The sequence below is a fragment of the Agelaius tricolor genome, unplaced genomic scaffold (genome assembly GCF_023055355.1).
Source record: "Agelaius tricolor isolate 1412-34295 unplaced genomic scaffold, bAgeTri1.0.p SCAF_5, whole genome shotgun sequence".
NCBI classification, from domain to species: Eukaryota; Metazoa; Chordata; class Aves; order Passeriformes; family Icteridae; genus Agelaius; species Agelaius tricolor.
The window spans coordinates 23,558,957-23,585,856 of NW_027269265.1; the positions used below are offsets into that span (position 1 = coordinate 23,558,957).

At 50.4% G+C, this 26,900-nt stretch overlaps 1 protein-coding gene across 4 annotated transcripts in view; it reads left to right on the plus strand.

The window, feature by feature from the left end:
- The first annotated feature begins 216 nt into the window (after positions 1–216).
- LTBP2 (latent transforming growth factor beta binding protein 2) overlaps positions 217–26,900 on the plus strand; it is a 70,879-nt gene continuing 44,195 nt past the window's right edge. For all 4 annotated transcript variants that reach the window (XM_071426814.1, XM_071426817.1, XM_071426816.1 and 1 more), the window contains exons 1-3: positions 217–989; positions 8,922–8,992; positions 14,628–14,874. In XM_071426814.1, coding sequence (XP_071282915.1) covers positions 535–989; positions 8,922–8,992; positions 14,628–14,874 — 773 coding nt within the window. In that variant the 5' untranslated portion in view covers positions 217–534. The remainder of the gene's footprint in view (positions 990–8,921; positions 8,993–14,627; positions 14,875–26,900) is intronic.

Here is a 26,900-nt window from a genome sequence, read left to right on the forward strand (position 1 = left end):
CCGGCGGCGGCCGGGTCTCCCTGGCCAGGCAGGGGTTAAGGCTTCTCTGTTGTAGTTTGTTTCCCTTTGCCAAAGTGGGTGTTGCTGGAATGTCTCCTCTCCTAAGAAGGGGGGCCGAGCCGTGTCCTCTGGAGAGGGGGGATGTCAGCATCAAAAAGACACAAAGGGGGAGGTTTCCAAAAATAAAACCCTCCATCCCCTCCAGGCGCTGCCAGTGCCAGAGGCAGGCGCGAAGGTGCTTGGAGCTGCCTGCGGAGCGCGGGATCTCGCTGGCAGCCCGGAGAGCGGGGCCGGCCGCCCTTCTCCTCTCCCTCCTCCTGCGGGGGCCGCCCGGCAGCCCTCTCCCCGGCTCAGCACTGCTCTCTGCGCCCCCGGCCCCGGTGGGCGGCAGGTCCCGTCGGAGTCCCGGAACGGGATGGGGCGGTGAGCGGGGGCGGAGAGCCGGCGGTCCCCGCTGCCCCGCGCCCGCCGGGGATGCCAGCCGGGCTCTGAGCGCTCCGCACCGCCCGTCTCCCCTCGCCACCGGCTGACACCATGCGGGGCGCTGCCGCCAGCCTCCTCCCGCTCACCTTCGCCGTCCTCCTGGGCTTCGCCCGCTGCCGGCCGGACTCGGCGGCCAGGCTGGAGCCGGGGGCCGGGGGAGCGGCGCGGCTGCGGAGCCGCGGGGCTGTGCTGGGGGCGGCGGGCAGCGCGAACGGCCTGTCCCCAGCGTCCCGGTCCCCTCCACCGTCACGGCCCCTCCCCGCAGCCCTCCACGTGGATCGCGGCTCCGCGGCCGCCGCGGGGAGCCCGAGCGGTGCCGACGGCCGGAGGCAGCGTCCCGACCGCGGGCTGCCCGTGCCCCGGGGCCAAGCGGGAGATGCCGGGCTCGGTCCCGGCGCGGGGCAGAGAAGCAGGCAGGACTCCTCCCGCCAGCGGCAGGGCAGCGGGCTGAAGGCGCGAGTGGTGCCCCGGGCGAAGGAGCCAAGCGGCAGAGGGAGGATGGCGGGGTAAGTGCTGCGGCCGGGGGGATCCTGCCGGGGGTGCGCAGCGTGAACCCCGGTGGTCCCGGCGCTGGGGAGCCCCGGACGGAGGGGCAGGGTCCCATCCCGAGCCCCGTGTGCATCCCCGTTTCCATCCCACGGGCGCTCCCGGCGCTGCCACGTCCCCCGCGGGATGGCGGGCAGCGTTCCCCGGGACCGGGTCCGGAGCGGCGCAGCGGGACCCCGCTGGATGCTCGCTGTCCTGCGGCGCGTCTGTCCCGCCCCGGCGGCCGCGCCGCTCGCAGCCACTCGTGGGTGCGTGTGTGTGTCGGTGTGCACGCAGGCGGGGTGTGCTTCCCGAGTGGGCGTGGGTCGCCGGGCCGCCGTCTGCCAGGCGTGGGGCTGCGTCCTTCAGGCGTGTTGGGATGCAGTGCCCCTGTGGCAGGTCGAGGCCCCGGCCGGCAGACAGCTGCGCGGCAGCGGGCAGTGTCCCCGCTGCCCTCCGGAGCTGCCCTGGGAGGCTGCAGGGTGGGGGACTCCCGAGGGGGATCCAGCATGATTGAGGTGTGGAGGAGCTGGAGGGGCTTGCTTGGCTCTGCGGGACGGAGTGTGTCTGCTGCCGCTCTTGCTGCAGGTACCTGGCCCTCTTGGCTCCTTCCTCCCATAATGGGCCCCTTGTAAGCACTCCACGCCGCAGCTTCCCATGGCTTGAGTTGGCTCAGCCGAAGGAGGCTTCCTATGACTTGCCTGGCAGGGCTGCTTCCAGCTCCAGCCTCTGGCTGCAGCCCTGAGGAGGTGGAGGGGATATCGTATGGCGGGCCAGCTGCTCGATCGTGAGGGGAGCCTGCCGTCGGTGCAGGGCTGATGGACTCCTCAGCCCAGCGCCCCTTCCTCGGCAGTTCCCTCGCTGTTCCCCCGTGGCTGATGCCCCTCGAGATCAGCTCCTTTGCCCCTTGGACAGGGCTGCCAAAACCATCGCGCAGGAGTTTGACCAGCCCATGTGGCACTTGTGTGTGTGTCTGCTCTCATGTGAGCCTCGCTAGGGGGATTGTGGGGGCAGTCTCTGGGTTTACAGCCCTCTGACATGGGCAGAAATGTCTTCTTCCAACATCTGGTGGGGAGCTTCACTGGAACACAAAAGGTCTGTCTCTGGGTTTTCTCTCTCCCATACTCATCTCCTTGTAAAGTTTGGAGACAGAAATGTTTTCTGTGCCACTCTGTGTACTTTCCTTCAACGCATCCACAGAAACACCAAGTTCACTCTACTTCTATTATGTTTGATACATAAAGTATCACTAGCAGCTAGGCATATGGGTTCTGACCTTACCCAGCTCATTATCTTGGCTTGTCAGCCACCCAGAGAGGGAGTCTTGGGAAGATTCAGTCCTGCTCAGTCAGATTTGGACGTTTTTGGGCTCAGAAAGATTCTACCCTTTCTACAGTTGGAATGTTGTCAGTGTTGCTTTGGGATCATGTAGCAGTTTGGTTGAATTGGAGTCATCTGATACCCAGCATGTTTGTTTTCAGACTGCAGCTGCCTCTGGTGACAACAGCTGGCCTGTGCTGCTGTCAGGAGCGTGAGGGCAGCCCCAAGGTTCACACTGTGCTCGGAAGAGCCCTGAACCTTTTTGCAAGTAGCTTTCATCCCTTAATCCAGGATGTAAACAGGGATGGTTGGTCTAGCACTTACACAGTTTACCTGTTATTATCTATATCTGAGAGTGCCACTGCCTCCAAGCTCAAAGTAAGGAAGAGCTGTGTCCTAGTGCTGTGCTTCTCATGCAGGCTCTGCTGCACTTTCTGCCTCTGCTCTGCACTGGAAGATCAAGGCTGGGGATACAAAGCTTTCTGCAGTCCCCAAGAGCCTCAGTTCTGCAAAGTGTCTGTAATGGCTTTCTGTCTGTTCTGGACTCCAAAGCATCACTTTGAAGTTTCTCTATAACTTACTGTCTTCAGAGCTTAAGAGAAAGCCCAGCTGCAACAACTGCCCACGAGTAACCACATGGTGCTGCTCCTCATGGAAAGCTAGCTGCTGCTGCCTCCAGCCACTCTGGGAGCCTCTGTCCTTCCACCTCATCCATCCTCTTACACCCCTTGCTGCACCAGACACATTTTCGTCCAGGAAACTCAGGGCCCCTAAAAAACTTCAGTTTGTGATGTTTCATTTTTTTGCCAGGTGAGATATTTTCTGTTCTGCTATTTACACCGAACTCCTGCAAGTCTCTGGTATGACAACCTTCATTTTCCCTTACCCAGGTAACTTTTCAGGCACACTAAACCCCGGTACTATTTATTTATACAATTATTTTGGCTCAAAATCACAACTCCTGCATGTGTTGCCTTTCCAGATTCCCCAGTGAGAGCTCTCTGCTGGTACCTTCAGCAGAGTTCTGTGGTTGAAAAATCGCCTTTTATTGGCACTCTGTTTTTCTAGATAATTATTTTCTCACCTTGTCTGATAGCTGCATACCCAAGATTGAGTTTCTTTCCTGGGGACTCTTTGGATGCCATCCCTCTCAGTCTCTCTCTGACCTTTTTGCAGGTGTGACTTGTACGAACAATTTCATGAATGCATCCAACTTCAAGACTTGCAAGAGCTGGGTTTTAGTATTTTCCCCAGAAGACTCACTGTGAGGTGACTTTTGATATCCCCACAAACATCACAGAAAATTACTGACTTCTGACTCTGAGAGAACAAAACAATCCAGCCCTGAAAACATCACTGCTTTGCTCTGTTCAGCTTAACATCCCCATTTCTCCAGCTCCCCTGACTAGAAGGATTTTCCTCTTGAGTGTTGTGGGGTAGGGTAGCTGTGATTCTACTTGTCTGCTGGATGCATCCCGAATTTGGGGTGGCCGGTCCTGCTGCGAGGACACTGTGGGCATCTCCCTCTACATCAGTGTCCCTTGGGATGTGTCCCCCCTTGTTCTTCTGCCCCATGGCTGGGAGGGTGGGTCACAGTGATGAGGAAGGTGGGTGATGGGACAGTAATCTGGGGAAGCCTCTACTTCTGGCACCTGTCTGGACACTTTCAAGGGGCATGTGAGACATCCCAGGGAGCAGGCAGAGAGTACCAGACTCATTCTTTCTCCCTCCCATTTTCTTTTGGGGCATTCTACACCCCAGTCCACGTTTTATTGCTGTTGTAGACACCATCTGTGGCTGTGTAATCCTGCTTTACCCAGGCTTTGTGGCATATAGGTTCTTGCTGCAATGTGTTTATAGGATTGCTCAGGAGTGGAGGCAGTTAAATGCTGGTGTGGACTTGGCAGAGGGTTTTCAGTGACTCATCGATGCCAACAGCCTTTTGCTAATGTTCTTCACTAGGTCTGACGGCAAATATTTCATATGCATTTGGATGAAGTTCACTTTCCTGCAGTAGAAAGGCAGACCTGATGATCTAATGGTCCCTCTGGCCTCTTGTGAGGATGCTGTACATGGTCTGAATGGAGTCAGCATATCTGGCAGCACAGAGTTCTGTGTGAAGCTGAAAGATGATGCATAGATTGCTATTAAAATAAGTGGTGGAAAAAGGGTTCTACTGAATGCTTCAGAAACAGCGTGTGATCATTGCTGTAAAAGCCATGATCTTACTACTGTTTTCTTGTTTTCCTTCTCCCTGGTGCCTGCTTTGGTTGCTTGGTCTTGTTTAAGATAACACTGCAAGATCTTGCAGGCTGTTCTCATCCTGGGTACCTCTGCATGCCTGAGTCTAATGCTGTTGGCGGCCTCTGGCTGCAGCAGCAAAGGAGGAGATGAGGGAGTGGCTTGCAGCAGCTCCTTTGCTCAAGTCCAAGGTTGTGCCAGTGCATCCAGTCAGGGCTATGAATGGTTCTTCGGGGTGCAGGGAGGCTTCATGGCACTGGCTTCAGCTCTGTGGGGAGTTTCAAGGAGCTGTCTATCCCAGAAAAGGAGCAGGTCAGTGAATAGTGCCTGGGAGCTCCTGTACACCAAGCTCAACATGCCAGGGATTATACCTGGGCATGGATGGTGCACACTAGCCACAGAATGAAGAAAAAGCTTGGTTTGCAGTTGCTGGCTGCTGCCTGTGCTCTTTGGAGACCTCAGGGTGTACCTGGTACTTGAGGCAGAGGCTGAGATGTGGATCCAGTGCCCCACTCTGCATTTTCCCAGAAAAGTACTGAGTTATGCCTTAGGGTTTTCTCTGGCACTGTGGCTATTTAGCTGTCTGAGCTATTCAGTGCTCTTTCTCTTCAAAAAGGGGGAACTGGCTACTGGAAATGGTCTCTGTCTGCTTTGGTCTGAGCTGGACTGGGAACTATTTTGGAAGGTGCTAAGTAGCCCATGAGCCCTGAAGCAGCACAGTGTTACAAGCAATCAAGTTCAGTGCCTTTGAATGTTCTCAGCAATGTTTCATTTCACAGGATATGTGCTAGTTGACCTGACCCTTAGGAAGGCAAATACATTATTAAAATCTTCCACTGGTAAGGAGACAGAGATAGGAAATACTGATCGTTTGCTGAAGGCTTGTTTTGGCATAAGTGTTAGGGCTGGAATTAGGGCATCCCATGGAATGTGGCCAATACGAGGTTCAGTGGAATTTCGGTTTGCAAGATCCATGTGAGGACATGTCCTCCCTTCTGCTTTGACTATTGAGTTTCTTTCCAGCTGGGAGAGCTGCTGACCCCTCCACATGCCCATTCATCCTCTGGTCCCCCTGCAGCCCAAGCTGCCCTGGATGAGGGTGTGAGTCATGCTCCCATTTCCTTTCTGCTCTGCTTCCTGTTCCAAGGAGTGGGTAAGCAGGAGAAAACCTGCTCAGGCAGCTGCTGAATGCTTCAAAGTTCTGATCATGGCTCTGGCTTGTGCCATTGTTAGGTCTCCAGGGGCTGGTGTGTCACAGCACCCAGCAGCTCCTCTTGCCTGGCAGTTCTGCTCAATGCCTTGGAAGTCCTTGTTCCCTGTGCCATGAGGGGTGACCAGAGGCTGCTCAGAGTCTGCAGGTAGCTCCTCAGGAGACACCCCCATTGTGGTGACACCAGACCTGGGGGGACCCTGCCACTTGTTTGTTCTCCAGAAGCAGCCCTGGATGGAGAGGCCAAGGGCGGGACTTGCCCCACAGCAGCCTCGTGCTTGAGCCACATCTTTGCCTAAAGTGTTTGTGGTGTCATGTGCAGCAGGACAAATGGATGTGGAAGCCACCACTCTCTCTCAAGCACCATCCCACAATATTGTAAACATGCCATGTTCCTTAAATTTAATGGGATTATTCTGAATTCTTTGCAAGGCAGTACAAACCCCATGGTGTTCAAGCCAGGCAAATGACAACAAAATACTTGAAGTAGAACCAGAAGTGATCAGGAATGGGTCGGATGCAGCAAAACTCCCATAGCTATTTTCTTGCAGCTGATACTCTTGCTTACCTGTACCCCATGCTCTGTGAGGTCCTGCTCACTGGACTTTCATCAGGAAATAGTTGTGGTTCTTCTCTACCCTCCAGCACTACCTACATGTTGTTCCTTCCAACTGCTCATTTCCAGTCTAGGAGGTCGTCCCTGCCTCCATCTGTTCCCATTCTCTTATCCAGGACCTTATGGCAGGAAGGAACATTTCCATCCAGGTATTCCTTCTGTCCCTGCCCCTGAGGGCACCCCTTCCTCCAGGAGCATCACCCTGGTTGGTGCTGGCATCAACACCAACCCCTTCCCCTGGGGCTGGCAGCTCATGTCTGGCAGTGACACAGAGTGGTTCTATTAAGGAGGGATTTGTGCTGAACCCAACGGGGTTTCATGACTCCAGGAGTGGCCTTGTCTGCTCAGGCTTGGCCCCCTGTCCATTTGAGCCTCGGATCTTTTTTCCTATGACTGCTGGCTTGGTGTTGGCATTGAGAGCAGCTAGCAACCTGCTCACTCCAGCATGCCTGAGAGATGTAGATAAAATTTAAACATTAATTCCACAAAGAACTAATAGTACAGTTCAAGGCCAAAACAGCTTCTCTGGAGAAGGTAGCTACTTTGCCCACAAGAAACATGATTTTCTGGATAAGTTGAGGTGGGAAAGGGCAAGGCCTTTGCTCACTGAAGAGACTGAATATGACTTATGAGATGTGTTTCACCTGTGCCAAAGGAAGAACGGGAGCTGTGACAGTCTAAGCAAAGCTGCTTATGTTGCTGCTTGGAGTAGAGTCCCTCTCAGGACCTTAATTATCCAAAAACTGCTCCAGCTCAATAGTTTTCTTTTTACTGATCAGGACACCTTGAAAGTGTTTAAGGCCTTGTGAGCTCTTATGCAGCAAATAAAGGAAGGTTTGGTTTTTTTTAATTGATGTTTTCTGAGGATGTCTTAAGGAAGAGATTCATACATCTCTTTGAGCTGACAGACAAAATGCTGGAAATTGGTGCTCTTACCCAGCCAGACCAGATATGAGTGTGTGCTAGAATTACTTTGGCTTGTTCTGCTTGCAGGAAGTTGCACCAAGGGAACTTAAATGCTTTCTCCCTATAAAAATTTACCTAGATTAATACAACATTGATCCTGAAGGACTAGGTAACACTTTTAAATGATGTGTCTTCTCAGACCACTTTCCTTTCCCACATGTAGCAATTATGTCTCTGCAGGCAGCTTCATTTGTGAACACCAGAACAATCCTTGGCATACCTGTCACCCACTGTCCTTGGCTCTCCTAAAACGTGAGCCCCACAGCTTGAGCCCTGGCACTTCTGGAGTCTCATCTCAGGCCATGTGGATGCAGGAGTCAGGAGGATGCCAGTTTAGAGCAGGACCTTCCTCTGACCCTGCTGTGTTCATGTTAAAGTCAACCCAGAAGACAGATGTGCATGTTTCTGTGGTTCCTCTAAATTCTGTCAGCAGCTCTGACTGCCTTGTCCAGCATTAGAAATAAACCATACTTTCCACTTCTTTTCCAGAGGATTTCCAGAGCTTTCTGGCTATTTCTATCTTTTGACAACTGTTCTTTCTCATCTACCTTGACAAGCAAAGGTTACCTATTTCTAAAATCTTCCCTCCATGATGATTAATACTCTTGGAGAGCACCCTGGGACTTGTTATTCCTTCTCATTATAGACACTTAAATATGATGTGACCAGAGGAAGCAGCATTAGCTGCCTGCTTGGGCATTGCAGAGCACCCCTTAGATGCCCAGCATTGTCTGTGATAGTTGTATGTAGACAGTCATCCTTACCTGAAAACAGACAAGAAAGGAGAGGTGGGGAGGATGTCATTTATGTAAGGGCAGTCAAAAAGTAACTGCAGCTAAATCCTGGTTTCAACACTCATGGAAATGATTTCAGCATCTTGGAATTAGTGTAGCTCTGTGCACATCAGGTAGACACAAATTTCATAGCACCAGAGAGTCCTCAGTGCCCTGGGTCACTGCACTAGAGACAGATCACAAAGGCAGGACTGGGGTGCTTGCAAAGGGAGAGCAAGCTGGGGAGCATCCCAGAGTGTGGCTTCTGACGTGCCATCCCTGCCAGGGCAGGGCTGGGCGTTGAACAGCAGCAGGCAGCAGCAGTTAGGTGGAGAATGAAGTGTTCTCCTCGGCTGGAGCAGCTCAGGACATTGGCAGGGGCAAGATACTATGACCAAAGTTGAAATCGGGCCCAATTTACACCCTAATACCATGAAGAACCATGAGATCTTTAATGATCTCTGGCTGCTGGCCTCCAATTGCTCTCAGGAGGAAAATGGTTCCTCTGAGTGCTGTGCCAGGAATCCAGCATAATGCCAGTTCAAAAGGGAGCTCCTCTCTCAGGGATCGCTCACACTGCAGCATTCACAATCCTTGGGGGTTTCTTTTCCAAACACTTAAACAACTCAGCCCTTGTCCCATTGGTTTTGATCTCAGCTGCTGGTCCATCTGGAAGGAAATATCAGATGCTACAGGAAATAATTTGGTGGGTGACTCAGAGGTGATGGCTGCAGCAAGACCTCAGCTTCCCCCTCTCCTAACCACACTGCTTTGTCTCTCTGCTTAGGCCAAATGTCTGTGGCAGACAGTGTTGCCCAGGATGGACCACAGCTCCAGGCACAAACCGCTGCATCAAACGTGAGTATGAGAGTCTCAGCCAGTGCAAGTCTGAGGATGCACCTCTAAAAAGTGCTTGAATACTTCTGTGACCCCACACACTCCCCATGCAGGGTGCCAGGGCAGGAGATAAATCCTGGGGTCTGTGGAGGCAGTGCCAAAGCCTTGCTGTGGGACTGCCAGGCTATAGGTCAGCTCTTCCTGTCTGCCAGCAAAGTTTTAGTAGAGTAATTATGGTTTTATTTCATTATTGTTATTAGTGTCCATCCATGGCAGGATCCTGTTGGGGCAGGGCATGGCAGTGGCCAATTTGTGTGTGAGTTTTGAGCTTTGCGCTCTCACTTGTCCTGCTTGGAGCAAAGACTTGGTCTGTGAGAGTCCCAGCAGCTGGGAACCAGCACACTGGGGCTGTGCTCATGTGGGTGAGCACTGCTGATGCTGAGTGGGGAATCAGGGCTGCAAATTAGATCTGAGTGCTATTAACAAAAGCAATTAATGGATTTGGCACAAGGGCTGGGATGGGTGGGGCTGCAGCATGGGGTGCCTTAGATGGCAGTGAGGCGCAGGGTGCTCCTGCAGTGCAAAACTGCCTGGCCAGGACCCTCCTGCCTACCCACAGAGGAAGCATGAAGTGTTCTGCTCACCCAGGCAGCCCTGGTACAGCCCTGTGGGCTGTGGTCATTGTGGGCTCCCTGACACAGCCCTGGAAGAGAAGATGTTTGGGTAAACACCCGTGCAATGCACACCAGAGACAAGTGAACTGCCTCCATCCTCAATAGCTCCTCAGCTCTGGGCAACCCCTGTGTGACCCCTGTCCCTGACCAGCAGGGCTGCACCAGCAGCTCATCCGTGGCCTTTGCCAGGCCCTGCTGGCCCCATGCACCTGCCTGGTCCGGGGAGGTGTGGGGCTGCCTGTGGCTCTCTGTTATCTGGGGGGCAGGAGCACGGGCCGGGGGAATGCCCAGCCCAGAACAGCGACAGCATCTGCCTTTGCTGGGGCGGCAGCAGCAGCTGCCCAGATGTGAAGCAGGGAAGGAGGCTCAGCTTTGTTTGCCGTGGGATCTCACGGCGCTTTGGCCGTGCTGGGGCGATTGCATTAGCGATCCTGTTTGGGAGCAGGGGGCCAAGGGCTGACTCACCTCCCTTCTCCCTCTCCCCCATCCGGCAGAAGCCAAACGGTAGAGAGCGTGCTGTGCTGCCAGACAGTGTCTGTAAACACAGCGCGGGCCAGCCATGGCAGCATCTTTCTCTCATTAGGGATTTTGGTAGGAGCAGTGGATCTGGGCTTGCAGCCACGAAGGCTGCCTGGTGATTGCTCAGGTGCTGAGCCCTTGTTCCCAAGGATTCATTAAAAAGACAGTGTCAACATGATCAGGCCTGACAGTGTCCCCCTGACCGGGGACGGTAAAGCTCAGCCAGGACTTTGGTGGAGACTGGTGATGTGTAAACATAATTTAATTCCCAGCTACCTCCTTCCCTGAGATTTTCTGCTGGAACTCAAGCTCCTGGAGACATACAGCTGTTTTTAAAGCTGCCAAGGCAAGCTGGACAGCCCATCCCCATTAAATTTCTGCACTGTAATGCTGTTTAATGTCCGTTCCCATGGTCTTTGATATGTGGCATATCAAGGAAGTCAGTGGGGTAGAAATGCAGCCAGAGAGAACCTCTTAAGAGTGATGAAAGATGTAAGAATCAGTATTCAGGTCTTGGACAGATACTTGGTTTTCAAGGATTTGAGCCTGGGTACAGGAGAGAGGATATGTCAAATTGTTGCCATAATCTACTTCCTCTCACCTACCAAGGGTGGTGGTTTCTTCATTCACCCATGCTTTTGTAGGCACTTTATTCTTTCAATATCCCTGCATATGACTTAACTCCAGCCTTAGGGAAGTGTCTCTCTGTATGTTTCAGATTTGAGGACCAAAGTTGCAGTGAGGACTTGTGGAATTTTCAGACAGTCTGTGACAGGGAAGATAAAAAGAGAAAATAACTTTCCCTGGAGCAACAACATCTCCTGGGAAGGTGGAAATGAGCTAAGGGAGTTTAGGAGGAAGACCTTGCCTATTTGCAGAGATCCCAGTGACCTCTGCCCCCACGCTGCCAGGTGATCCCATTGAGCTGCATGCAGGGACTGTACGCCGTGAGGCTCCAGAGGTCTTCTCACAGAAGGGGCCTTTAGGGATAGTGAGGTGCATCTGAATGTAGGCCTGAAGGGTTCAACCTCCTGCCTGTTTAACTTTGTTCTGGAGTGAGACTCTGGCCATTATGTTCTTAGTTTGGTGGAGAAGAAACCTGTATACACAAGTAGCCAGATGCCCCCTTGCACTGCCCACATTTTCGGGGCTGCAGTGGCTGCAGCGTACACTTGTCAGTAATTTAGCTGCTGCCTATTAGCTCATCATGCTCAGCCTCCCCATGTTAGTTTATCAGCCTCCACTTTCATCAGTATTATTCATGATAGTTCTTTGTTGCTTCCAGAGATAGTAACCTGGGCTGGGAATGCAGCATGAGCTTTTTTCCTGACATGAATATTTTAAAGTTTAAAAGAAACATTTTTAATCAGTGTGTCAGGAAGGACTAAATAAACTAATGCACTTTCCAATCTTATACAGATGGTCTTGCAGTTAAGATGGTGAATAAAGGTGCAGGGATTCCAGGCTGAGTCTCTGGCTCTGCTGTGGCCTCACAGCGTGACTTCAGACAGTCCCATTAGCATCCCTGGGGCTTTTCCACATCTGCAAAATGACATTCACATGCCTCTTCATTTGTCTTTCTTCTGAACGGTGACTATAGGGTTTTTTGAACCCTGGCTGTTCTTGACTGAAGTTCTGTTTCCTCTCTGCTATTCCTGCATTGCTGTTGATCCACCTCCCTGTCACTCTGCACAGATCTCACTTATGGTAAACTATCCATCCCTTCTGGGTGTGCTCCCACAGTCAGAGCTATAAGTTAGAACTGAGTTTACGTACATAACTTTTCCATGAGAAAGTGGACTGAATAGCCCCAGTGGTACAAGTCCTTCAGCAGCTCTGTTTTCCTATGGAGGCCCTAGCTGATGGACAGGTTCCCCTGCATTTTAAATGGAACTGCACAGGAGCTGCTTACAGTGAAGATCTACATCACTCTCCTAGATGAAGAGCATGAGCAGAGCTTCAGGGACTCAGTAATTGAATGTTACCTTGCATGTCATTGCTCAACCCTGGGCCAGGTGTGCCTGCCAAGCAAAGCAGGGCTGAACTTGGTGGCATCCCCCTCTGACAGGCCTGGCTGGGTGGTCAGAGTCATGCCACAGTCATCCCTGCTGCGTGACCTTGCTGGGAGGACTTACCTCATGCACTAAAGACTAGAATTGATCTGTGAGGGCACTGTTAGATGTTCTTGAACAAACTGTATTGTCTGTTAGTGATACTTCAGCAGTGTTCCAAGTCTTATTCTTTTATTAAGAGTTTTGGGATGACTATTTTTGTTTCCCCTAATCCCCAGCTCCTGGAAGAGGTGATTACATGAGACTCCAGTGAGAAGAAATGAGTGCCTGTCATCTTAACAGAAACTGTTTATAGTACCCCGAGCTGGGGAGCAACACCTCAAAGTAACCCCTGAGGTCAGAAAACAGAAAGAAAAGAGAAAGATTTCAAATATATATGTGTATTTTAACCATCTTGTTTCTTCAGCTAATGTTATGGTTTGGGGGGCCTGACTGGTGATTTCACACACTTGTCACTGGCAGTGCTGCCACTGACTGATCTGCTCTCCTTGTATTGCATAGCTGAACTGAGTGAAAACCAGCAAATTTTAAAGCTCTTTCAAGTTATCCCCGAGTCTGTAAAGGCAACTAGGAAGGGGCTTAATCCTAGAGCTGAAATATTTCAGCTAGGGCAGCTCCCCATTGATCCTCCTTGAAGAGATCAGAAGACTAATCCCATTCCCTTCCTCCTCTTCTCTATATAAACTGCCTTAGGGGCTTTTTAGAGTGCCTGGTCACTTATCAGCACTTTCCTGCTGAAGGGTACAGTCGAAGGTGACTCTGTTGGTGGGAGAGGTTGTGAGAACTGCTGTGGTTCCAGGTCCCAGCATCGTGGCTCTGCAGTATTTCAGCATGTGAAGTGGTTGTTTTCAATGGCAGGCTTCCTGGGCTGGTGGCCTTTGTTAAAAAACAGGCATTTATTGGGAGATAACAGTAGGGACTGGCAGCCTATTTAAATCACAGCTGAGTTTTGTATTATAAATTACATCAACTTCTGGAGTGCCAGACTTCCCAGAGACGCTTAATTCCTGCCTGACTAGGACCTTGTCCCTGTTCCAGGGACTGCAGTGTTGGCTGATTTATTTTACTGGGAGATTTCATCAAAACCTCTGGCTTTAACCTATACAGCCTTACGTGACTTGGGGTCTCCTTTTCCTTGAGATCTCCCTCTCTTCCTGAGTGTTAACATGGTAATAAATGTCACATGAAGCATTCCAGCGAGCATATCCTTGATCTAGTTAGGAAAAGCTGATGGCAGGCCAGTTTTGGGATGAGGGAAGGGTTGTGGGGGCTACGCTGCTGTGAAAGGAATTCAAGTGTCTGCATAAGGACTTCTCTCATTTGATGACAGCAGGATGATGTGTGAATGGCACACAAGGAATGAGCTGTCTGTATGTTTGTTGTCCAGAAGCAGTGTTTCTCACAGGCATGCTTGTATCTCATAGTAGTGGAGAGCACAGCCAGAAGGGGAGGGACATGCTCTTGAAAGCCCTGCAGCTGTGTGTAAAGGTGGTGAGGTGCAGTCTCCCTGGGGCAGTCCTAGGAGAAGGGGCATCAGCAGAAGCAGTGGCTTCATGGGTTAAAACCCATTCACAAGGTCTCCATGTTAAAACCCATTCACAAGGCTGGAGTTTAGTGTCCACCTTGTGTTGTCCAGCAAGGCTTTATTACCCTTTGACCAGCTGGCACCTTCTTTCTTTGAAGGACAACACTGTTTTCCAGTGCCTTTTCAATTACCCTTGCTCAGAACAATAAGTCCAGTCCTACTGGAGCAATCTGTGGATTCCTGGCTGCCACTGCCTGGGTCATAAACCCAATTTGGCATCTGTTGACTTGGGAAGTGTTAGGGTCCTGTGTATAATTAATAGCACTTTCCTCCCGGGGCACAAACTGAAGCTGATGTGCTGTAATTAGGAACACACAGGCTCAGAGGTTGATTTAGGCATAAGGTTAATGAACTGTAAGTCCCCGTAGCAGTGGAGGAATTTGAGTGACTCCAAAATCAGCTGTGGAAGGAAAGCTGGAAAGCACTGAAGGGGACGGGCCAGGGGCACTGTGCAAATCAGACCCCAAAACAGACTAAAGGTAACATGCAATCCCTTGCTTTGTGAATTAGGACCAATTCCTGACCAGAGCACTCTGGGCAATGCTGGCAGCCATGTGCTCTCTGCAGGCCATGCTGCTCTTTCTGAACTTTCTGGAATAAGTATTGCTGGAGAAAAGCTCTGCAGAGACCTGTGTGGAGAATAGAGGTGACCTTGTGTTAGGGGCCCACAGCAGTTGTAACACCAAGACCGTAAAGGTCACCTGCCTGTAGAGATGAGATGGGACTGTCCCGGTTGTGCTGCCCCAGCTGGGTGTCACCACCATGGGGCTCCTGTGTCCACTAACTGCCTTTCTGTGTCTCCTCAGCTGTCTGCGACCCGCCATGCCAGAACAAGGGCTCCTGCAGCCGCCCCCAGGTCTGTACCTGTCGCTCAGGCTTCCAGGGCTCCCGTTGTGAAGAAGTTGTTCCTGAGCAGGAGTACCACCCGCCTGGTGCCGCTGCTGCTGCCTTCCAGCCCCCCACAGGCTCCCTCCGGAGGAGGACCAGCACAATAGGGCGGGATGCCTCCCCGCACGGGGCTCAGGCGCCCATCCCACGGCACGTCCCAGCTGTGTAAGTCATACCTGAGTCCTGGCATCATGCTGTGCCCATCCCTCAGGCAGATAACACCTTGGTCAGCTGGGCCACGGCCTCTGCTTCATGAGACCGGGCAACCTGGCTCTTGATGAGCACTCCTCCATAGGCTGTGGTAGCTGACATAAGGGGGTCAGGTCCTGCTGTCCCTCCAAGGGACTCAGTTTGTTTCCAGCACTTTGTCACAGTCCCCTGGCTACACAGGAATGTGATGGGCTAATTATGATCCCATGAGGAAGGAGAACTGTGAAGGTCATCAGTTTGCCCTTGTCCTGCTGCTGAATAGCCTTCATGGTAGCAGCAGGGTGGACAGAGGAGTGGTGGGTAAATCTCTTTCCCTAGAGGATATGTTTAGAGCAATATATCCAGGTAGTACCCACAGAAGAGAACATCTAAGGTATGCTTGTAAAAGCTGGTATTAGGAAAACAATGACACTCACAGATGTCTCCTGGCAGAGTCTAGCAATTATTGAGCCATTTGTTCTGTATTTCTGAGTAATTTTGCTTTGGTTTGGGTCATTTTGGTACTCAGGCAGATGCCTGCATATTGGGTACAGAAACAAAAGTGGAGCTGCTGGAGCTCAGAGGTCCATGCAGGGGGGAGTGTGAGGAGTGTGTTAAGCTCAGAATGACAACTGTGGCATCGTCTGGTCTTTTCAGAGAGGAAGGACCTAGTGCTTCAGTGCACCTGCCTCAGATCAGTGCTGAGATGCTCCTGTGCCTGGGCTACCACTGCTTCACAAAACTTTGTGTTTTGTGACATCCTGCTGGAGCTGTAGCTGTTTTTACTGAATGAGCAGTAAAGATGGGAGAGGTGTCTTTCCCTAATAAGCACTACTACTGTGCCAGCAGCTTTTTGGGGATGGAGTATTGAGAGTAGTGCCTGCTACAATAACCCACACATATTACTTGTTTGGGTTTTTTTAGACCATCTCCACTTCTCTATAAGAGTCCATGAATGTGGGAGCAAATTGTTAGACTGCATCACCCCTAAAGGCCCCTGTGTTTCTTGGAGCTGTTCAGTCAATTGCTGGGCCAGAAAGACTGGTTTTGTTGGTAGCCACTAAAGCAAAGAATTTTCTCATGGCTTCCAGGAGGAGCCCCTCTGTCACAATCAGGAAGACATTACAGCAAATTACAGGTGTTTAACTGGGATGTAACTTCAGTTTTTCCTTTATCTTCTCTGAACTTTTGGCTTTCTCTGTCAACATCACTTTGTGCTGCCTGAGGAGAGGGCAATTTGGCCTTTGCTTTTCTATTTTCCTGCAGGTTGTTTCCAACATGCCCATTGCCCCTACGGTAGCTACTGCCTTTCTGTCTCTTTTGAAACAGAGGCAATGCATGGGCTGGAGACAATTCTAGACTCTTGGCTGTCAACAGTTTTGGAGAGGCTCAAATGACTGGCAAAGATTTTACTGGCACCAAGTAGTTCGCTGAAGCTGACATATCTTGGTGCCCAAATGGAAGACTATCTAATAGAAACCAAATTGAGGAAAGGCAGAGGTGATGCTGGCAGGGAGAGGTGACCAAGCCCCTGTCATTGCTGCTCTAAGAGAGGCTTGCTGCCCAAGTGAGCACACAGCCCTCTCATGTGCCTGTAATCCTGGGCATTGCTGATGAGTTTCCCTGTGGTGATGACCTCCTCCTACCCCTCTGTGCTACCACTCTGTGAGGAGGGACTGGAGGGGAGGGAGAGCAGTGTCCTTGGAGATACAGCACCTGTTGAAGGCTTTCCCTGTAAGGAACATGACCTCAGGCTCCGCACAGAGGACGGAGGGCTGTGCAGGCACTGGCAGAGCATTCTTGCCCAGTCAGTCAGACATAGCAGCTAGTGATCACTGAGCTGGGATTGCTGAATGCCCAGCTGCCCAACGTACCTTAAATCCTCTGGCACTATCCCAAGGAAACAGGACTCCATTAAGAACTGTGCTCTGCTGGTCCTCCTTCTCTGTCCACGAAGGCCATAGGATGTCACCTTCATCCCATGCTTCAGCAAGAGACTTTGACTATTGTGCTTTGCAATGGCCACAGGTAGGACACCAGGACATGTCCTCCACTGACCGCCTTCTGGAGAATCCTGAAGGATTCTCTGAGGCTGCTGTGTGTCTCTCCAAGAGGGAGTTCTCACCACCCCTCTGTGTGCTGTGCTGCCCAGGCAATGTTTACCAGCCCTGCACCCTGCCACTGGTGTGCATTGAAATGCCTCTCTTCAGCCCCTGGGTGTTCTTCTATACAACTCAGTCACTTGTATTTTTTCTGTGGTCTGTGGAACTTATAACATGGTGTGGTACTGCATAACTTAAAAGCCTTGTTGCTGTTAGAAGAGTAGTTCCCCAAAAGTTTTTGAGTGTCCCTTTCAGGATGTCAACTTCTGGGCTAGCTGCAGAGCCTGTAAGAGTGAGCATCTGCAGCCAAAGGCATGGTCTTGGCCATGCCCTCCCATTGCTTCACTTGTTGGTCCCCACCTGGTCTCTGGGTGAGTTGGCTCAGTTCAGTAAACCAGCAAAAAAATGAACCCAGCAAAATCAAAGATAATTTTCTACCACTTCAGTGGACTAAATTGGCTTATTGGAAGATCATGAGACCAAAAGAATAGGAGAGAACTGCATGTCTAGCAGTGAAGGGGAGGAAAGGAGGGGTGGGGAAGTCACTTCTCTGGGTTGGTTATTTGTATCATGAAACCACACTCTTAGACTCGTCTGAACTTGCAGTGACAACATCATCTCTTTCCACTGAAGTACTTTCTGTGCTTTTGCATGAAGCTCTCTTCATACAGTTTTGTAGCAGCAAAAGCAAGAAGTTTGTCTTAAAAGAGCTAGGTAGTGGTTGTTCATGTTTGCAGGTATGAGGATTGGGTTTTAGGCACTGCAAACTCAGAGCTGCATTCACTGGAGTTCAGTTCACTGTCAAGTGTGAGAGGAACAGCTTGGGTTGTCAGGTCCATGGTCTGCTCCAGGATAGGGTGGGTTGTGCTGGTGGACACTGACTTTTTCTAGTCAGCCTGGCATGATTTCACAGGAGCTGGCTTACTTGTCTGATTTGTCAATAAGGAAGAGGTAGAAGAAGTTCTTGAATGGTTCTGTGGATGGAGGACACTGGTGATTCTAGGTCAGTGTTGTGAGAAGACTCTGAGTTCCAGGACAAATACCCAGTCCCCAGCCTCCCTGTACATTTGCATTGCTTACAAGCAGGAGTTGCACAAGAGTAGGAGCTTATAGACATCTAAGCCTTGTCTTGCTATTTCAAGACAGGAAATCAATCTTCACATGAGTGAATTTGCATTCTCTTTTTGTTTATTTGCATCTATATTTGCTTTATTTGTGTTTGCTTGTACAGAGCTAACTATCAGAAGCTCTGAAGCTATACACTAGAACAGTACTATATTAGATTCACTTTAAACATGCAACAAAACCCATTAATTCACCACAGAGACCTGGTCTCTAAGAAGTAATTGGGTTGCTATTGGTTTCAATGTGTTTTGAAGTGAGTCTTCAGAGAGAGAGTTAAGAGAGCAGCCAGCTGAATTAGTTAGGAACTGCCTGGACTAAAATATTCCCCAATTACGTGAATGATGGGACTGCTTTAAAATTATTTCTTGTCCTCATGTAGTTGGACTTGCTGCTTACCATGACTGCACCTTCATTGTGGGGACTAACTTGGTCTGGAGGTAGGAAATTTTTGGGAGTCTGTGGGAGCCCATAAAGTGTTGGTGAAGAGCATGACCAGACAGCTGCCTGTTTTGATGGTTCTGCTTCTGGTATGCGCATGCTTCTGGTTCTGCTTCAGAACCACAGTAGCCTTCTGTGGCTTCCCTGCCAGGAGAGCCCAGGAAGCACAGCTGAGACAGCAGAGATGTTACTGTCAGTCCTCTACCCTCAGGTACCTCCTCACCCTTGGTGAGAAGTGGTAGCTCCTTGAGCAACAGGGCTGTACCAGTCCTATGCAACTGGTTGTACTGCTTGGTTGGCATTTTCACCTGCCAGATGTGAGGGCTAGTGAATGGACCTGTGGGCATTCCCACTGTAGCTGTCATAGATCCTTTCCTGGGTGTGCTGGCAGTCTTGGAAAGATGTGGATTGAAGGTCAGCTTGAATGTTGTGCTGAGCACAGGCATCAGTGCTGCAGAGTTACTTGTAGCCCTCAGTGTTTCTGTCTGGAGAGGTACTGGGTAAGAACCACTCCATCCTGGGCTGGCCTCTATGGTGTGCATTCTCTCTTCCTCCTGGGACTAAAGAAGAAGAAGATGTATTCAGTCTTACTTGAGCTCAACCCTTGCCCAGGGAAGGACAAGGCTAGGAGAAAGGCAGCTCTGGGTCTACTTTGCTGACACCAGAGCTGGTGATGCTCCAGCTGTCATCCTGGAAATACAGGCTAAGCAATGAGTACCACTTCCCAAGTTCCTTCAGCAGTCTGTGGTTCAGTGCAGATTTGCAGTCAGGTGTCCAAGAGAGCATGTGGAGACTTGTTAGCTGCTGCAGAAGCTGAGAGGGCCCCATTCTGTGCTGGGTGGAACAGCAAGTGCTCTGGAGAGCAAAATCCTGGGGGTGTTAGAGGCCCTCCCAGCACGGACTAACTGCAAACCCTCCCTCTTCTTGATCTCAGCCTGAATCTCTGCCTGGAGAAGCAAAGCCCTGATGGATGATTGTGCGGGTGGAGTTGCACCTCAGCCCAGAAGCTGAGCTAAATGGAAACAGCTTTGTTTTCCTAAGGCTGGATTATCAGCAGAATTCATGTTTATTTAGCAGGGAGTGGAAAGGGTTTGTTCCCTAGCCCCTTACCCTCAGGATGGCTGACCAGATGCCTTTGACTCTGGCAGTGTGTGTGGAGGGTCCTGTTGCTGCCACCTGAGAAGGTCCCTTCTGCCAGGGATATATAAATCTGTAGCCAGCCTCTGTGCAAGGGAGCTGTGCTGCCTGGATGGGAGGTGTGTGCTGGGTGATGGCTGCTTGCAAAGCAAGGCATCCTTCCTCTGGGAAGAGAAGCAGAGGTGTCTGGGACCTGCAAAGCATTCCCCCAGTGATGCAGGCAAGGGAAAAGGACATAGCTGTAGTGTAAAGTGCTGAGACACTGTGCAGACAGCTTAATGCAGCTAAGCTCTTGAGGGCAGGGAGCTTCCTGCTCTGAGAGGGTTCTGTTTAGGCAAGGCAGTTGTTGGGAGTTGCCTCGTGTTTTCAGGATGGAAAAGGAAGAAGGCTGAGTTGCAACACGCCTGGCCCACTGATTTCTGATCCCAGACTCTCTGCAGCACCCTGGAGGAGACATCTCCTCCCTTCCTGATGAGAGGAAGTGCTGTATGCAGCCCTTGAGGAGCTGTGGCAAGCGCTCCTGGCCTGGGAACACTGGGAACCTCATGCCAGCAGGCAGGCTCTGCCAAAATCTCTGTTCTCTCTCCTGGAAGCAAAGGATTAGAACAGCAGGGAGCAAACAGATGGGAGGATCTTGGGTGGGTGGCAGAGGTTGCTGGATGGAGAAAGTGTATTTTCCCCCATTTGAAAATTGTTCTCTTTCATTTGAAAATCCTGTCCTGGTGCTAGTCAAATGTCAAGCATGATCCTTTGCAAAGGGGAGTGGAGCCCATGGATGGATACAAAGCTGTCTGCCCTGGGGTCACCACTTAAACCACGACATTGAGAACTGTGGCTTGGCAAAATCAGCTTGATGAGCTTGTTGTCATTGAGGACTAGCAGATAGAACAAAAAGTTCACTGCAAGGTCACTTGCTTTTTAAAGATGCTGCTCCAAACAGAGGCAGATTTGTCTTAATTGTTAAAGCAGGATCTGGAGCCTCCTGTCTTGCCAGTTTTGAACTTTCCACATTCATGAGAAAAAGGAAAACTTGCTTACTGCCTTACTTGGGCTGCTGACGAGTGTCCAGGACTGTTTATCCACCATATGTCTAGCACTAGCAGGAGGTCTGTACTAGCTACATACTTACTGAATGCATCTTTGCTCTTCTGCTCACTTATGATTGTCACTCAGTCCACATTTATGAGTGTTACAATTTATTAATATCCAAATATCAGAGAAAAAAAAAAAAAAAAAGCCAGACCTTGATGAGAAGCATCCCCCTGTTTAAGTGCATTCCTGTGGCATAGGCTGTGGCAGCTTTCCCACTTCATTTGGTATGGGACCAGCCCAGGCGATCCATAGTACACAATGTTGAATTCCCGGGGTAGAACACCGGTGCCAGCCTTGTGCCACTACAGTGTCTATGCTTGTAACTTGAATGGCATATTTTCTCAGTGCAGATAAGCCCTAACTGCAGCTTTCTAAGGTGCTTCCCTTTGGCAGTATGGTTTTTACAAGGTGGCCAAACATTTACATTCCTTGATCCAAAGCCAACTTTGAGTAGATATCTGAGACATTGTTAAAAAATTGAAACTAAAAAGCCAGTGCCACTCCGGGTGAGAATATGTGAAAAGGAAAATATGTCACTCAGGACAATGAGATCTCCATAAGCTCCAGATCTAGGCCCCTTTCCTGCTTTGACATAGTCAAAAGTCCTTGGCAAGCTGGATGAGAAGCCTAAAGGAAAAACTCAAGTTACTCAAGAGGAGTGTAAATGCCATTTTTCTTATATTAAAAAACCCCTCCTATTTTTAAATTACATGATATACCTTCTCTAGTCTGGCACCAGATTCAGTTGCTTTATTTTCTAGTGTTTTAAAGTTGTCAGCACCCTTCTGGTTTATATGTTTTATGTATTTACTTTCTGGGGGGTTGCATACCCTTCAGAGCAGCAGGAGAATAGCTGGCTTTCAGGCCCCTTTTCAAAACTCCAAATATGGTCTTTACATTAAACCTGGTTTTTCTGCACCTCCTTGGGAGCCATTCCTATAGCTGAATGCAACCTTTAGGCAGTTCAAATGCACTTTTCCTTCTAACTGAGAGTGCTGCTACTGTCAGCTCAATCTGAGACTCCATGCAAGAGAGCAGGGTGCGGGGCAAATACATTGTACATGTGGTAGGTAAAGTAGTACAGAAAATCCAGTTTATAGCCTATTTTATATACTATACATATATCATTTGCGACATTTATGACAATACAATTTATATAGCAGTTGTATAAAAAAGAAAGTTGTTAGAAGAGCACTAAGGCCACATGATCAAATGCTGGGAAGAGTTTTCCTAATGCCTGAATTTGGATTGCCATCTATCTTGCCTTCAGCTCCCTTGTGCCTGTGGATTGCTGCAGTTTCTCATACCTGACTGTGTGTTGCCTTTTTTGGTTTAAACTGGTACTTCACTAAAATCAAAGCTGTTCTCTTTAGTTGTGAATGTTTCACATAAATCACCAGTGCTAGCAGGAAACAAGGGATTAATTGAAGTTGATTTGATACAAGAAGTGGTTGAAATGAAGATCTAAAAGTCTCCATATAAAATCTACTTGTTCTTTTTTCCTTTCTTCAGAAGCATCCTGAGAAATGCTGCCCTGAGTTCTTGGTGCTTGGTGGGATTGGTACCTTGCTCTCCACACCACCTCATTTTTTTTCCACCTGTGTGAAAGCTCTCATTTAGGCAGAAACTAAACATCTAGACAGGAATTAAGAAGACATTCAGGCTGGAAAAATCTTATCTATCTATTGCTGCTGATGGAAAAATATCCTCTATGCAAGGAAGAAATCTGGAAGGAAAGGCTAAGATTTTTCAGGGTAGAAGTGAAAAGCAAATTAGTCAATGGAGGGTAATTCATGTGGTGCATACCAGAGACTGATGGTGCTTAGGACCCAAGTCAGATGAGTTTTTTTCCCTGTACACCATGGGCTCCTGCTCTGAGTCAAGGTATTCTTTATTGCCAGAAAAATTGACAAATTGGAAAGAATTCTGAGGGAGGGAGGGAGGGAGGGAGGGAGGGAGGGAGGGAGGGAGGGAGCTGAGTGGAATGGTTAACAGACCCACATCTGCAAAACTGAGCCAAGTGTTGGCCTTGGAGGATGAGGAACATACTTGGAGGCTGAGGCTATCAGGATGGGGCAGAGTGTATTAGGTTGCCTGTAGCCTTGGCAGGGTGGCCATGGTAATATTTCAATGGTATGGCTTTCTAAAAAGCAATGTGCCAAACTATTCCAGGGATGTAATGACAGGTTGATAATGACACTGGAGCTTTGCCTTCTCCATGACTTTGGAGCTCAGTTGTTGCAGAACTGGAATCCAGGCGCTGCCAAAGCAGGTGCAGGGCTCCACATCCCTTCTCAGTGAGGAGTCTGGGAAACTTGTTCCTCCCTTGTAGTCCTTGGTGTGGGTGCTGAGGGCTATGTGAGAGAGGTCTAGAGCAGACTGATGGTCATGGTACTCCTGAAGTCACTGGCTTTGCCATCAGGCATCACACTGACATGGCCAGGAGTGTTCCTGGTTCCCAGACACCCACTAGGCATTTGGCTAGTGAGCACGTGGAGGGATGGAGCCAGTGCAGAACAGTACAGACTAAAAATCACCAGGATGCTCATTCCCTGATCCTCAGCTGGGATGAGGCTTCAAGAATGGATAGCTAAGGTTACATCCCAGCTCAGGTCTCATAGATTGAGTGCTGCAGGTGCAGGAATCCTGTGTGTGGCTGGGGATGGAGCAATGTGAGAAGACCTAACAACACTGAGGTAATAGATCCAAATGCCAGGACATCCTGCTGGGTGTTTAACCATGATTTTAGCTTAAAATATGTCTTAGATCTACAGTGTTCCCAGGATGAGTGGGAGACCACCTGCTGTAGATGAAAAGCCTTCACTTCTTCGGATGAGAGCACTACACACATCTCTTCACGTTGTTGCTCTCACGCTGTGTTGTGTGTGTTCAGCCACAAACTCCCCACCCCACTCACATGCCTGGGGTGAGAGAGGCATTTCCAGCCCTCTCTGTGTCCTGTGTAGAGCAGTGGGCAGGCAGCTGGCTCCCCCCACTCCCAGGGGTGCATGTGGGTGCAAGGATGAATAGGCTAAAGTGTTTTCTCAGGGCTTTGAAGCTGGCAGCCTAGTGAAGGGGGTGGGTGTTGCTAGTAAACAAGATGAAAATGAAACTCAAATGTGCTTGTTTTTTCACTGTGTTATGGGGGAGATGAGTGACCTCCCTGCAGCCAATGTTGAGCTTTTCTCTGGTTGATGCCTCTGCAGCAGGTTTCATTAGATGGCAGCCAGGCCCTCAGCTTGCAGCTGTTGTGTCTTGTGGAAACAGAGGGCCCTTTGAGATGGAGATCCGTGCTCTGTGTGTACAAGCACAGGTTGATGTGTTGTCCTCTCCTCTTGTATGCCACTGCCCTAAGCACAGATCCTTCCCTGCCAGGTAGGACCCTGTACTGGGGAGCGTGGGGAGCAGGAGAGGGGCAGAGGAGGCGTTGCTGTGGTTAGTGGGGGCTTGAACCTCCCCACCTTGGTGGGGTGGTCACAGTGTGTGACTGACAGCCCATTGTGTGACTGACAGCCCATGGTGTGACTGACAGCCCAGCTCTGGCTGTGCCAGCAGCTTGTGCCAGGGTTTGTGGTGGAGCACAGGCTGCGGCCATGGCGCAATGGCTGCAGTGAGATGGTGGCACTGATGGAGACCTGCATGTGATGGCAGCTGTTAGGATGCTTCTGCATGTGTCTCTAATCACTAAGGTGTGAGACTGCCTGTGTGACTGCATTTGGCAGCAGTGCTGTGCCTGTTGATTGTGCTGCTCAGCACCAGCCCCTCCATGCAGCAGGGGAGACAACTGAGGCAGTTTTGTCACTGTTCCAGCCCAAAGGAGTGTGCAGCTGAGAACCACAGGCCATCCTGGGCAGTTCTGACAGAGAGGTGGTTCCTTGCCTGGTCTCCCTCACCACTGAAATCCCAGTTTTAGTCTATGGAGTGTTCAAGATATGGCCCAAATGTGGCATTTGTAATCAAGTAACCTGGCATGGTTCCTCTGTTGGCTCCACTTGGAGCTCAGAGCAGTTGCAGGCTGCATTTTTATTTTTGGCTTTGGCCTGCACTTCAGCTCTGGAGACAAGCAGATTGCAGACAGCTCTTTATCACATTTGGCATTTGGAAATCATTATTCTGGCCGTTTAATGGGTCAGCACTAAGGTCTGATGGATGCACAGTCTGCAGCTCCTGGTGACCACCTGATGCCATGTCCTTGAGCAGGGCATGTTTCTGCAGCCTCGCTGGGCCAGGCAGGTGCTCTTCCCATGCTTGGAGAGTTGGACTTCTTCCAGGGAGTCAGTTGCTCACTGCCTAATACATGAGAGCAAAGAAGAGCATTCAACAGAGTGGCAGGTGGCATGTGTGGCACATGTGGCAAGGGAAGGGCATTTAATGTCAGCAGAGAGCTGTGTGGAGGCATGTGAGCAGCCACTTTGGCTAAGGAGAAAATTGGATCCCAAGAGACTGGTTAAAAAGGACTTGTTAGCTGTCTATGAGCTTAGAGGGGTTCAGTTACATATGTGGTGTCTGGCAACTCCTGAACAGATAAAATTAGAGTTCACAGCCCCCTGTCTCTCTGTTCTCACACAGTACATGGCAGGCTGGGAGCCAGCTAGGATGGCTCTGCAGCACTGGCACTGCTTTGGGGGCCAGAAGAAGGAAGATGCCAAGGTGGTGGTGGTGGTGGAGTCTGAGCTTGGTGGCATGAAGCAGACAGCTGGTGACTCTGCTGCCCCATGGACTTGCACATCTGCTGCTACAGTTTGTAGTGAGAGATTCAGAGAAATCTTGGCCAGCCACTGGCACATATGTCAAGTGGAGCAGGCAGCTGGAGTTACCCCTGCAACATGGCACAGGTGAGAGCCCAAAATAAGAGCCATGTGGGCTCTATGAGAGCTTCTTCGTCACTGTGGTAAAGGATAGGGCTGGCACCTGGGTGCTGGACTGACATGACTCTTGGCATGTGCCAGTGACAGAGTGTAATGTGCATCAGGGAGCCTGACACATGTTCCTGGCCCTGCAGCCCCACTTTGTGAGTACTGTTTGTGCCCTCCCACACAAAGGCAAAGGGTATCATCAGTGACACTCTGCCAACAGCAGCTCTAGAGGTCTTGGAGGGGAAGAAACATTTGGATGACTTGCACCTTGATGTCCCTGTGATGATCCAGGTGCCAGTGTCTCATGTCCCATCTTGCATGGCATCTGGCTGTAGGTGTCTGTGGGTCTGGAACAAAGGCACTGAGCAGTCATTCTTGTGGCCTTCATGGTACATAGATTCTGCTTGGCTCTCCCAGGAAGGGCTTATTCCTGTGGAGGCTGGCTGATGCTTCTCCAGTGCAGGAGAACTTCCCTTGCCTTCCATCAAATGCTGGGGAGCATGGGCTTCAGACTTCAGGGACTCCCTCATTTCAATGGTAGGTACCAGGGCTGAAGACACCAGCAGGAGGGACAGCAGGCAGGTTTCAGTGGTATTTCTGCTGCCCCTGGAGATAATAAACTGAGCCAGGATTTATGGACCTAATGTGGGTGAAGTCGTGAAGTCAGTACCTTGTATGGTGTGGTTTTCCCCCTCCTCCCAGAGTCTTAACAGAGCTGTCTTCCTTGTCATGTTTGTGAGCTAATTGATAATAAACTGGAGTGCTCTCTAAGCAATGCCCCTCCTGTGCCTGAGCCCTGAATCCTTTCTGCCTGCTGAGGAACCTATTTGGAATCCAAGAAAGGGGAAGTTTCTGGTTTGCAGTCAATTTACTGCTTTCCAAGGCTGGCTGCTTCTCTTTCCCCCATAGACACAGATGCTGGTGTTAAGGCTGCCCATTCTTCTGTTACGCTTTAGTGGAAAATCAGCAACTGCTGAGCATTACAAAGGGGGAAGTGAATCACTGATTTTGGTCCCTGTGGCCCCAAGCAGGGAGGGCATCTTGCCAGAGGGACAGGCAGATGGACAAGACAGACCCCAAGTATATTGTTCAGCATTTAAAATCCAGGGGAGAACCTGCCTGTTGCCCTGGCAGATTATCAGGGGTTGAGCATGACTCAGTCCCTGTCCTGGCTGAGCCCACTCATGTGGAGATGCACATGCAGGCTGCAGGCTGGAGTAGCTGGGGTGCACTTACCAGTGGCTGCCCCCCA